This window comes from Orbicella faveolata, unplaced genomic scaffold (genome assembly GCF_042242905.1).
Source record: "Orbicella faveolata isolate gen_17 unplaced genomic scaffold, um_ofav_v1 contig_15, whole genome shotgun sequence".
Classification (NCBI taxonomy): domain Eukaryota; kingdom Metazoa; phylum Cnidaria; class Anthozoa; order Scleractinia; family Merulinidae; genus Orbicella; species Orbicella faveolata.
The window spans coordinates 10,614,184-10,627,902 of record NW_028301542.1 but is presented as its reverse complement, the minus strand read 5'-3'; the positions used below and the strand labels follow the sequence as shown (position 1 = coordinate 10,627,902).

At 36.5% G+C, this 13,719-nt stretch overlaps 1 protein-coding gene, 1 long non-coding RNA gene and 1 pseudogene across 2 annotated transcripts in view; 1 reads left to right on the top strand and 2 right to left on the bottom strand.

Moving 5' to 3' along the window:
• Window positions 1-13,719, bottom strand: part of LOC110051325 (fumarylacetoacetase-like) — a 72,316-nt gene that overhangs the window by 44,132 nt on the left and 14,465 nt on the right. The window contains exons 4-5 of the mRNA XM_089288385.1: window positions 13,252-13,286; window positions 5,031-5,080 (exon numbers count right to left, since the gene is read on the bottom strand). Of these exons, the coding sequence (XP_089144511.1) occupies window positions 5,031-5,080; window positions 13,252-13,286 (85 nt within the window). The remainder of the gene's footprint in view (window positions 1-5,030; window positions 5,081-13,251; window positions 13,287-13,719) is intronic.
• Window positions 8,353-10,656, bottom strand: LOC149113496 (uncharacterized). The gene is made up of 3 exons (XR_016206823.1): window positions 9,914-10,656; window positions 9,379-9,433; window positions 8,353-8,378 (listed from the first exon to the last, which is right to left on the bottom strand). It is a non-coding gene; the product is annotated as an uncharacterized LOC149113496 (long non-coding RNA).
• On the top strand, window positions 8,916-9,347 carry LOC149113497 (uncharacterized; annotated as a pseudogene).

The following is a 13,719-nucleotide window of genomic DNA, read 5'->3' as shown; positions in this document are numbered from 1 at the left end:
GTACTGTTGATCCACCACAAAACCCACTAAGATTCACCAAAATCCAATGCTGAGAGAACAAAATAGTGAGGCCTATGGCGACTGAATGGAAAGAAAGATCCAACGCACAGACGAGCTCGCATGGCCTGCTCGCATGCTCACATGTTAGTCACATGTCTTATCATAGGTCTTAGAAACAGTACCAGTTTACTGGCCGTGACATGCCTCTACAAAAATCAAGCCGGGTAGCCATTTTGGTGTCCTTTCAGGAATGTGGATATTTTCCATATATAACGCTGCACAGGAAAACCAATTCTAGAAAGGTTGCCTTCTCCAATGCAATAAAAAAAAAGCAAATAAGTAAGAACTGACGGTAGTGTAAGTATACCCAGCTAGTTTGGATCATGTATATTATGGGGGACCTTGACCAATGTATTGACTGATAAATCAGTTGATATATCAGTCAATACATCGGCCAATACTCTCGAGTATCAGTCGATACTTGATCGAGTATCGGTCAATATATCGATCAAGTATTGGTCAGGTATCGACCAATAGACCACTTAATGATGCTCATGGTGACAGTTGACGTATTGACCGTGATACTGTCGGTGGTATTAATATCAGTCAACTATCAGTTATATATGGGTCAACTTGCCGTCAAGTCTTGGTTGATACTCAACCGTGTATCAAGCAAGCAAGCATTTGGCAAAAGCTAAGGAGTTTCTTGGTGAAAATAACGTTACATAAGTTATAATAAGAGGATATTGTATGAAATTGGTATTTAAACCATACATATGTTAATGATGTGATTTTAATACATCATAAACTGCTGTTTATAATACCCCCTACCCAACTTACAGCCCTTAAATAACCTGTAAACAGAAAAATTCATTCGATTATTCCCCCCTTCTCCCAAATGTAAGCCTCCATCTATTTTTCCTTGTTTCCTTAATAATAAGCACTCTCGAAAAACATGGTACTACTTCAGACAGAAAATTAGGAAAGATTGTAGAGGAATCAGTTTATAGAGTTTGTGCATTGTCATGCAATAAAATATAAAATCAAAAACCATTCAACGGATGAAGTCAAGAAATAGTAATATTATAGACGATAAATAAAGAAGACAGTTCTCCAAGTTTAAGATGTGTGTGTCGTTCCAAAGTTGAGATATTGGTTCAAATGTTCCGCGCAAAATTATAGAGCCTAGTATGGAGCTGTCATGTTGGAGGAACTCCTTAGTCCTCCAATATGGTGGCCGGATAATAGTGTAAACATCTTGAACTTACTTTGGCTATCTAGACAACTGATTATCTGAACTGAACCAAAAAACATTTACACAAGCACTTTTCCAAATATTTTAACTCCTAAAATGGCTAAAAATCACGAGATAAGTGTATATTTTTCAACAAATGTGATCTTAGCTTCATGTCACACACTGCCATACAGTGTAACTCCAAAAATTCCAAATGGGCTGGTTTGCAAACAAAGGACAATATTGAGCTGGAACGATGTAAACAGATATAAATTTAGTAACTCCTACGCCTGATGAGGATGAAACCTTTATAGGGGCTCTTTAGTTTTGGATTTGAGAATTTGATGACGTCACACAAACACACTCTATTAATAACTCATTACTATCTATCTATATTTTGCTGCATTCCAGTTATGTTCGTGTTGTTACAATTTTTATTTTGGTCCAAATATTGAAACCAATATATTGACTGATATATTGCCTGAAATATCGATACTCGATCGATATATTGGTTGAGTATCTGTTTTTTATTGGTCGAGTATTGACTTATGTGTCAACTGATATATCGACTTTCAAACTTTTACATAGAATAGAAGTCACCAAAAAGGAATTATTCCTTTTTGGTAAGGCAGAGGACACCAATAGCTGTAATTGGAGCCGATTATTCTTTTTAGAGGTCATAAAAAAATTAATGGTTCAACAAAGAAAATGTTTCCTCCTTCAGCCTTTCTCCAACTGAATTAATTTTCAGTATCAAAGTTGACAATTTAGGAAAGGAATCACACATCAGAAAGTTAAACTTCTCACTTTTTTATATGCCAAAAATTATTTGTACAATCAGAAATTAATGCATGGCAAGTTATTGGTAAATAAATTTATAGTTAATCTTAAGCATAAGTATACTTTCGAAAAATCTTTTGTATAGTTGTGGTAGTGATGTTGATAGGAATGTAAAGCATTGATTGCAGAGCCAATTACTATACAGGTTAACTTAGTTATTTTTCTTCTCCTTTTATCTTATTTCTGCTGTTTTTATCGTCGGCAGCCGTTCGTCTCAGGAGACGATGGTGTAGCGCTATGTCGATGCGGAGCATCATCTCGAGTGGCTATAGAGTCCCACTCTGGAGTGGCAGTCTCTGTTGCAAATAATGCAGACGAAGGAGGATGGTGCTGCAATTGAGGCAGCCCTGGTCTTCCTTCTGGTTCTCTTCAAGGCCTGCTGGTCATTTCTGGTATTCTCAGCCCTCCTGACTCCTGAAGATAATGCATTATTTCTGCTGTTTTTATACAACCCAATTATAGCATAATGTTCTCCTTGTTTTTATCTGTCAATTAATATGGCACGGCTGATGAATTTATAGTCAATCTCAATGTAAACTCTTGACAAATTTTTGGGTATAACTAATAGCGATGAAAATAGGAGTGTAAAGTAGGAGTTAATTAATTATTACACATGTTAATTTAGTTACTGGTTTGTTTGCTTCTGGAAATAATGTAATTTTCTTTAGTGAGTATGTAAGTGTGTATGGAATGTATATAATTTACCAATTTAAAAAAATATTCAAATAGCAGGGAAAGTTTCTGCTCATGACGAACTGAGATATAAAATTATTATGGTGCTATAACATGATAACAAATAAAGCTGGAAAGCAAGAGAAAAAAGATCCCCTGATCCCTGATGAGGACAAAAATTTTTGTGGCTCTTTAGTTTTGGATTTTGGAATTTGATGACATCACATGAGAACAATCTATAGATTGGCTGTTACATTTTTTTTTTCTGATGACTTCTCCATTGTTGTTATGTTGTTGCACACGCTTGACCAGCACTCCAGCACTCCTATGACTCATGTGATATTTAGCTTGAAGGGCAATCATGTCAATTGTACTTAGCTTAGGTATTAGATTCAAATCACAAAACTCGGGAGTAGCAGATGAGATGCAGGTCGGAGTCCACAATTATTGTACACGCCTCTCTTAAACCAACCTATGTGGCTGTACCTTCCAAGAGGTACATACTGAAACATTTTTACTGTCAAGAAAATACTTTGAGTACATTTGCTGCTTCTTTCAACGAGACAGTTTCCTTTTCAATACACACTGTATGTGATTCAGTTTTGTTCTCTCAAATTCAATAAGATTTATGCCAAGTGGCACAATGATTTTCAAATGCTTGAGCAGTTCCATTCTCTCATCCAAATTTCCCAAATCAACTTATTTGTTCCTCTATATGTTGATCAAGCTAGCCAACTTCTAATTCTGACAACAGTTTGCCTTGTACATAGTTGTATTAAATTGCATAGAAAAAATTAGAATGAAATGCCGCTCCTACCATTTGAACCAAGAGAATGTGTCGCAGAAATGTAGAGAAAGGGCTAAGCTGAGCACTGAGCAAATGCAGATTTATTTAAATTAAGACCTCCATTCATTTGATATTTCTAGTGGGAAAATAACCTGTCCTTGCATAAAAAAGGAAGGAAAAATAAATAATGTAAAAACCTAAGGTAAAAATGTGCATTAATTGAACTGCTACCAATATACGGGCCCGGCCAGTTGAAAGAGCAAACACACCACTCCATTTTGACGCTGAACATTTTTGTTATTGTTGGTTTTACATGAAGCAACTTTCTACTCTGACTTCAAAGTTCTACATTGAATGAGTTTTTGAACTCAACTACAAAATTCACAACTAAATTCAGGACAAATGTAAAACAAAACAGAAGAACTCCATCCCTCCCCCTTCCCCTTCCCACTTGTTTTTGAATACTAATAAGTATTGTTCCATTTCCCTTTCACATTTAATAGCCGCCAGTTCCTTTGCTCTGCAAAAATGTGAGGTTGTCAGGGGACATCTACTGATACAACCAGGGAAACCTTGTTTTGGTTTTGGACCAAAGGCAATGCTTGATTTTCATTCTTTAACCCATTGACTCCTGTGCTGCCCGTAACTGGCTGTGATGAGCCTTGGCCTTTGTTCCACTTCTGACGTCATCACCTTTGACCAAAATTGGCATCATCTATACTCAACTTCTGCAGGAGGAATAGATCTTCCCAATGATACCCAGATCAGAGTGATCAGCTCAAGCCAGAGCATGAAATATGCACAAAAATGCTCAGAAATTTGAGTGAAAAACTCAGAGCAAAATTTCCTAGGACTACAACTGTACACGTGCCTACTCCATGGTTAAAATTGCCTGTCTCATTGATGCTTTATCAGAACATTTTGAACTGGAAGTAAGCCCAGTAGAAGGTCAATCACTGCAGCAAAAAGATACGAAAAAAACAAAACAAAACAAAACAAAACAAAAACAAAAACTAAAAGCATAAAGACGTAAGTCATAAAACACAAAATGTCATAAAACGCAAAGCTAGTGGAAAGAAAGACATGCTGTCATGTTGCAAATGCCTTCTGGAATAGATTGGAGCTAACTTGGCCCATATCCAGCCTGAAAATCTCCAAAATGTCCAAAAAATGCGTATTTGGCCAAAAGCTCTGACAGTCAATGGGTTAAATAGCTGCCATATGTAAAACAATTGAGCTAAAAGGACATTTGAATTATTAAATTCTGCCTCCTGTTATCATTGCAAATTATGCTTATAGTATTGCAGGCCGGATGCAGTCTTTGCATAATCTCAAATTAACACCTCCCCCATATAACTAATGTTAAACCTAGCCAGTCATTTTCAACATTAAAAATGTTAAAATTATCATTTCACAGTCACCTTGAAAATCCTTCCTAGGGTATCGTAAAGCCCCACCCTAGCTAAGTGTGTAAGTATACACGAGTAATAAACTTACCAATGTTTGCAGGAAGGTGCATTGACATGCGTTTTTGTGGAATAAGACACCTAGAAATAATAAATGTCAAAAAGAATATTAATTTAATTGAACAACTAAGCAATAGATTGCTGCCATATGCCTCAATGTCAACCTATGTAGGACCTAGAGACACATTCAAAGATTTGTAATATGTTAGAAATGAAATTCTTATCAGTGTGCTATTATCGTTGTTTGGTAAAATTTACTACTCTTACACACATAAAAATGTAAAACACTTTTTACTGCAGAGAATTTGTGAAAATTAAGTTACTGTAACAGAAATTGTTCCACCTTTAACTTCTGAACATGTAAAATCCTGGAACACTGGTATAGCATTAAATGCTATCCTTAAAAAACCTGTTGTGGTTCTATTTTACCCAAGGAAATATCAATTGGTATTTGTTCTGGTTGATGGCAATGTATTATAATGTATATTAGACAAATTAATTGCACAAAAAATCCAACTTCACAGCAATCTGTATATTACCATCACAGTAAAAATCTCTTTTCTCATTTCACTTGTCCATTGGATAGGTTTTTTTTTTTCCAGATTTTGGTCATTGGAACATAATAAATGTCCAGTAGTTCGATTGACATTTTTAAACAGCATTTAAAAACATATCTTTTTAAACAAGCTTTTTAACTCTTTTAATTTTTAGATGATTTTTTTTTCCTCTCCCCTTTTTTAGCTTTTTAAATATTTTTTTTATTTAATGTAAAGCGCCATGGACAAATAGTGGATTGGCGCTATATAAATATTTTATTATTATTATTATTATTATTATTATTATTATTATTATTATTATTATAAAATCCACTCATCCCTCAAAAAATACAAAGAGCAATATGTTGCCTTCTTCCACAACAACAACAACAAATAGTAGTTAAAATGTACTCTTTATCCTACATTGTAAATAGAAAATTGTTGTAAATATGTCCCAAAAAACTAAAATTTTTTAATCAGTTTTCAATGCCTATACTGGCTGTATTACCTCTATCTAATGTCCAGTTTGAGTATATATAAAGTATATAAGAATTATTTCATATATACTTCACATCATTTCACTCCTCACGGGAAGATGTGAACTCAATTAATTGACCTCGCTCCCAATGTGTGGCTTCATAGCGCAGTTAGTAGAGCATCGCACCAGTATTCCCGGAGGTCACAGGTTCCAATCCCATTGAAGCCCTGATTTTTTTTCAGGCTCCTTCTTTCCAATTGCTTAAATTGGAAAATTTACTGCGATGATCATTCTTCACTTTCATCTACAACCGCAGTTCAAATATGAATTATTTCATATATACTTCACATCATTTCACTCCTCACGGGAAGATATGAACTCAATTAATTGACCTCCCTCCTAATGTGTGGCTTTATAGCTCAGTTGGTAGAGCATCACACCGGTATTCGCTGAGGTCACAAGTTCATATCCCGTTGAAGCCCTGATTTTTTTCAGGCTTCTTCTTTCCAATTGCTTAAATTGGAAAATTTACTGCAATGATCATTCTTCACTTTCATCTATAACCGCAGTTCAAATATGAATTATTTTATGTGTGGCATCATAGCTCAGTCGGTAGAGCATCGCACCAGTATTTGCGGAGGTCACAGGTTCGAATTCCGTTGAAGCCCTGATTTTTTTTTGCAGGCTTCTTCTTTCAAATTGCTTAAATTGGAAATTTACTGCGACGATCATTCTTCATCTACAACCGCAGTTCAAATTTGAAATATTTCATATATGCTTCACAAACCATTGTGACCTGAGGAGTATGAGTCAGCAAAGTACATCATCTCCTTATTGACATTCAACTTAAATGACTCCAAGATAATCCACCACATTCCTATCCCTTGTTCTTAAACAGCAACCCATCAAAGTAGTGAAGCCTTCCAGCATCAGTCCCTTGCTTGCGAAAGTGAAATGCTTACATTCTGTTCTCCACGCTTGTGCTGCATGCTGAAACATATGTAGAGGTGTTTGTTGTCTGTCATGCAATGGTCACTTGATAGGTTTTGTCACGCGCCAAAAAATGAATCGAAAGATTTAATAAGAAGTAGAAAACAAACAATTTTTATTTTATGAGAACATATCTTTGCGACACTTCATGTAGAAAGTGATAGGTACAATTGTTAAAGAATCCAATGCATGACCGTGACCCATCCTACGGAAATTTCCCTAACAGAGAAACTGTGTTTTCATGTGTTTTGGGCTCAGGAGGGGAAGTGGATGGGGATTACTCCCCCATATGGGCTAGAAAGGTATGTGTGGCCCCAAAGGGTATGGGATTTTAGCTTTTTATGTCTGAAAAAGGTATAGATTTTGACCATATTGGTGTGAGATAGGGTGTGTTTTTCACTCTGGCTCGGCATTGGGTATTTTGTTTACAAGGAACTGATAATTTCCGTGTTACTATCAAATCTTTACGCAGATGGGGCCTCATCTTGTTAGCAGCAGTCATACCATAAGTATATAGATTTAGCAAAGCCAAAAAGCAGAGCTCCTGATTACAATAACTAACCATAGAGAAAAAAGAGATTATGTTTCTCTTGAATCAGTCTGTCCAATTAACTAACAAACTGACGAGACAATTGTGCAAGGAATATGTTGGAAGAAAAGTCAACAACACGCCAGGACTTAATTTGCGTCGAAATTTTGCCTTTGCATGTACTCCCTTCTTCTCCCCAGAGTAACAACCTGGCTTGAGCCTGTGATCCCATTGAAAAGTCGTTATTTCTGCTTCTAATAAGCTTTTGTAGTTTGTGGTGATATATGGGTGGTAGCGTACTATCTTCAGGCCTAGCTGGTATGGTGTTCTTCAGCTTAATACTGATATGTGCCTCTTAAGTTATATTAACAACACAACAAAGTTTTTTTAAAGGAATCACAATATTTGTAACAATTAATAAAATTCCTGGCAAGTTTATTGCTCTCAGAAAATAATAGCCAGCTATAGAAGCGAAACACCTCACTAATTCTAGGCAAAAGTTATTACAAGTAATTGAAAGTGGAAGTTGCGTACAGACTTGCGTTGAGAGGGCAAACAGACTTTCACGTTTATTTGCTCGTGCGAGCTAGCTGCAATTATCTGTGTAAGGAATGATATGTGATCAATTTGTGTTGGCTGCCGATGGGTGGCCAAAGGGAGAAAAACTTCAGCGGACTTGCGGTAAATATTGATCTCCACCAAAGTGAATGTAGGTTATCGCAAGTCCTTACATCCACTAGCGACTCTGTTTGGCCAGATCTTCAGAAAAAAATTTAAAAAGTTCTTTAAAATAAAATTGTTTGTTTTGAGCGTCTTATTAAATCGATGGCTGGAGTTTAGAAGACTCTATGGAATAGAAAGGAAAGAAAAGTCGATACAAGTGGTTAAACTAATGATCTTGGTTGCATTTCATTTTCAGAGATGGCAAACCGTCGGTTTTTGTTTCATCCCACACCAAGTGCAGTCTTTGCACCACAACAGATCCGTCATCAAGTACAGTTTTCCGCATCGACTGTTCCTACAGACCAAGACTCGTGCCAAGGGAAAATCATAATCAAAAGGAAAGGAAAAACAAAACAAAAACCCAACGCTGCAGACTGGTTCGTTTCGGAGACAAATCAACTGCTTCATGCGCAGGCTCCTTGTTTTGAAAGATTGAAAGGAGCCTCCAACAAAGTACGCACAGTGATTTGGAATGAGATTTATGAGGACTTCAAGAGCAGCTGGGATGAAAGTGAGCATATGTTGCCACAAGTCAAGAAGGGACAGCAAATTCTGGAATACGAATTTTAAGCAGCTAAAGGTCAAAGCAAGTAAAAATGGCAAAGAGGGCCCAAAAAAATCAAAGAGGGCTTCCCTTGTTACAGTATTTTTGACCAAACTATGGGCTACAGTGACAGCGTAGATTCGCCAATGGAAATTGAAAGTTCTTCTTTCATGCCAAGTGCGTCCAATGCTGACATTACTCCACAAATCATTTCTTCTGGGGCAAAGGATAGGGAGGAAAGTGCTGCAGGTGCTGAAAGCTTGGAAAACGAGGACCAACCTTCAACAAGTGCTGGCGTGAAACATGGCTGCAAAGAACTGCGTGGCAAGGAATCAAGGAAGATTAAGAAAACGAGGAAAAGACGAGGCTAATGGCACAGATGACTTGAGTGCATTCAAAGAAATGTGGGACAAATGTCTTCAACAAGGAAATGAAAGGTTTGAAAGTCAATGAAAATGTTCCAACTTAATCAAAAGATGCAAATGGAACAAACATTGTCTCTTTTATGTGGATTTTAAGATTTAATGAAAGATTTGATGAAGGAATAGAGCCCACTTCTCTTACTTCAGTGCTGCCCACCTGTAATGGTCCTGCATAATTGTCTTCGGAGTCACTGTCATCAGAATCGCTCTCGCTGCAATCGTACAAGTCACTGAGATCAATACAGATGTTATGTAACACATGTTGCAAGAACAGTTTTACTGCTCAACTTTCTTTAGTAGTAACCGCCAGCGTCCCTTGTGCATGCTAAATGCTTTTTCAACAACAGACCTTAAAGCACTAAGCTTTTTGTTGAATTCATGTTCATCTGGTGTAAGGTGCCCTCTATTTGGATACGGTTTGACAAGCCACTTCAGCAGTAAATAAGCTAGCCACATCTCCTATAATAAGAGGGGGAATTTCTGTACGTATACCACTGACAATTTTCATTTGAGATGTCAAAATTTGCTCATTTTCTCCTAAATCAAAGAGGCCACTTAATCTTAACATCCTGGCATCATGTATGTTTCCAGGATACCCGAAGCTAACATGAATAAATTTTAAGTTGCAGTAAACTATGGCTAGTAAATTGACACTGTTATGCTGCTTCTATTGAAATAGTCTTCGTGGTTACCTGGAGGTGCATTTATTTCAATGTGACAATGGTCTATAGAACCCACTGTTTGCGGAATCCTGTATTCCTCTTCAAACTTATGCGTCAGTTCCTGTAACTTGTCTTGTTAGTGGAAACTTAATAAACTGGCCTTTTGGTTGGAGAAGAAAAAGTTGGAATTCAGAACAGATAGTTTTAGCGGTAGACATCCCAATTCCAAATTGTAGTCCACAGCTTTTGAAGCTATCCCCTGTTGCTAGCCACCACATGTAGAATGCAACAGCAACTCTTGCTTCGATGCTTACAGGTGAACACATTCTTGTGTGCTGCTTCTGTAGGTCTCCGCATACCAGATCACACAAAGCATTGAAGGTCAGATGAGTCACATGGAAATGCATTTTCCATAGTGGATCCATGTCTCAGTTAGCTAAAAGCACTCTAAACCAATTTTGCAGACGAGGTCAAGCCCAAGCCCTACCGCATTGATCATGAAACAGCCTAGAGAAATACAAGAGTAGATGCTGCTTGTTTCTTTGTGTAGCTGCCACGTACTAGTTAACAAGGAAGTACATATGCATTTCTTGTAATGTTACAACTCTTTGAGTTAAAAGTAATGACAAAATAAATAAGAAACTACAAAAAATTCTTTTCTGTTGCAAAGGCCTCATGAATACACTTGCAAGCAATCGCAATTTGTGATATGCATGACTAATTTTACCACAAAAGATGATGATTTACAGTTTTATAAAGTGCAACTGGAGATTTTCAAGTGTACTTGATCCTGAGTAAAGTGCTTACTTGAAACTTACTTCACTTCTAGTGTGAAGCCAAGTAATTTAGTCAACACTGGATGCCACTACATTTCAGCACAAGTGTGGAGAACAGAACATAAGCATTTTGTTTTAGCAAGCAAAGGAGCCGATGCTGGAAAGTTTAACTACTTTGATGGATTGCTGTTTAAAGTGCCTATGAAGCAAAGAATAATTGCTGCTGATTTGAATGACTTTTGAAAGTAAAGAAGAATGGCGTTTTCCTTTTTGGAATATCTTTTTTCGTTTTAGAGATATTCACATTTTCGTGTTATAAGTGATGACATCATAGGTGGTTCCACTTCAAAAGTTCAACACTCAATCAAGAATATCTCTAGAAATTTTAAAGGAGTGTTCTTTAAACTTAGCACCAGAAATGTACATCACAAAAGAAATAAAATAACACCTGTCATGCCATCGCCATGACAACAGTTATGCCGCTAATCCTGTTTTAATTAAAACTACCTTTACCAGATTTTATCTCAAACAAGGATCATCCACTCCCAACCATCTAATGGGGAGAGTTAGGACAATATGAGAAATATGTGTGTTCCAAGCGAGACCCTATGTCCCTTTTCAAGGGATTGCAAATTGGCATATTTGGTTTTTCACAGAATGAGACTGGAGCCAAAAGTGTTGCCATGGCAACAACACAGAAGGTGTCATTCTGTTTCTTTTGTTATGCACATTTGTGGTTCCAAGTTTGAAGAACACTGCTCCAATATTTCTAGAGATATTCTTGATTCAGTGTTTAACTGTTCAAGTGGAAGCACCTATGACATCATCACTTTCCTCATTTGCATAATACAAAAACGTATTAAATATCCCTAAAATGAACAAAGATATTCCAAAAAGGAAAACACCATTCTTCTTTACTTTGAAAAGCCTTTCAAATAAGCAGCAATTAGTTTTTACTTCATAGGCACTTTAAGAACAAGGGATAAGAATGTGGTGGATTATCTCAGAGTCACTTTTTGAATGTCAATAAGGAGATGACATACTTTGTTGACTTGTACCCCATGCGTCACAATGGTTATCAATGCTTATCATTCTGAATACACCAGTATTTAATATTTGACTGTAATACCATACAGAAAATGAGCTAAACATGACTTTCCTGCCATAGTTTAAGTCTAAATATTGAGGAAATCACATGCAACAAGACATTTTCACATTGCTTTTTGATTATCTGGTCAGAGGCACTTGCCTATTGTTTTTGTTTCTAGCAGGTTAGTGTTGTGATTATTAAGATTTTGAGAACATTATGTTAGTACTCATCGCTTTATAAAAAGGCCAAGAATAGCTTTCATACCAGATTTTACAATGACATTTCCTCTAAGAAAATCTGTGAAGAAATATCCTTTTCTTCTTTTTTTCAGAAAAATGCTGATGTCAGCATTTTGTTGAGATTCAAGGCTAATTATCTCGCAAAAGTGCCTGGCTATCCCAGTTTTTCTTTGTGGATTCCAATAGCCCTTGTAAAGATCTATTTCTTCCCTGTGGTCCTAACCTGGCGGAAAAACCTTTGTATTTAGTAGGCGCCATCCTTAAGTTGGGTATATAACTGCAGTGATCAATCATGTCTTCATATCTTTCTTTGCACGCAGTTGTCAAATAGATGATCTTTCATATATTTACTTGTATCTTAACCATTAAGTTTACAAGCATATTATAAACTCATAATGCCCCAGCTCCCAGTTGGCTTGATAGCTCAGTTGGTAGAGCACTGCACTGGTATTGCAGAGGTCAAGAGTTCAAATCCTGTTCAAGGCTTTAATTTCACAGCTGCTTAAGTTGTGTATAGAATTGGGATGAAAAGTTATATCTTCATATCTTTCTCCGCAGTTCAAATATATGATCTTTCATAGACTCACTCGATGAGGAATGTTTCGAATAAAACTTTGTGGAAGGATCAGCCTTTGTCTTAATCTATATTTACACATCTCATATCACATAATGGAGTACTTAATAAATGTTATATCGCCTTTAGACTAAGACTCATCTACAATAAACATTAGATCTGTTAAGTGCTAAGATTGTTGTATCTCGCATCTATCATTACCACATTTACTTTCTTAGCATTGTTACTTTTGGAGGGTCACTTATGGGCTATTCCATAGATCTGAATTACCTGTAAGACCTTTCAGATGAAAAAGTCAAATTTCAGTAGGATGACTTGAATGTTGCCCACTACCCTACACATTTTGGCTTGTAAAGCCCCTTTATTATGTGTATACAGACTATAAATTATAGCCCCTTCTGCTATGACTAAAATGTGATAATGTTCCCCCCAGAAACTCACAAAAAAGTCACCAGCAAGTCAGATTCGCTAAATCTTTTCACACTTTCCCGTCTAAAGGCTCAGAAATTTTGCTATACCCCTTCAGATTTTTCTGCTGTTTGTTCTGGGTGTATATTCTAGATTTAACAATACGTGCAAAATTTTATCATTAATTTCAAAGGTCACAATTTTCAGGAGCCATTACCTTGGGAAATTTAAAATACTAATTCCTATTATCAGGATTAAATAATACATAATTTCTGACAAACCTTGCTTGGAGATCTGAATTGTCCCTTAGAATTCCCTGAAGAAAAACAAATTAAAAAACCAGTGAGACAATCTCATATAGTCCAGAGTGCAATTTACAGCTCTGATACAGTAGTCACACAGGTCCTCACCCCTGCTGTTCTCTCCCTTGGGAGTCAACTAGGCCCTTTTTCCTTATGAACGGACAAAAATTTTTAAAACATAATCTTAGCAGTGTGTTTCATGTTGTATTTTCTTTCAAGGCCCAAAAATAACTTACAATTAGCGTTTGTCAAGACAGTTTTAAATTTTATCGTGGTATTTTACGTTGGGTTCTGTTCATTTTAAATTCAGTAATACGTAAGAGCAGCAAATGTGACAATTTTACTTTTCACGCCAACGTTTGTAGCTTCAGATACTTTTGTTTTCCTTGCCAATGTATGCAACAAGATACCTTTGTTTCCTTGAAAATATATGAAAGATGTGTATTT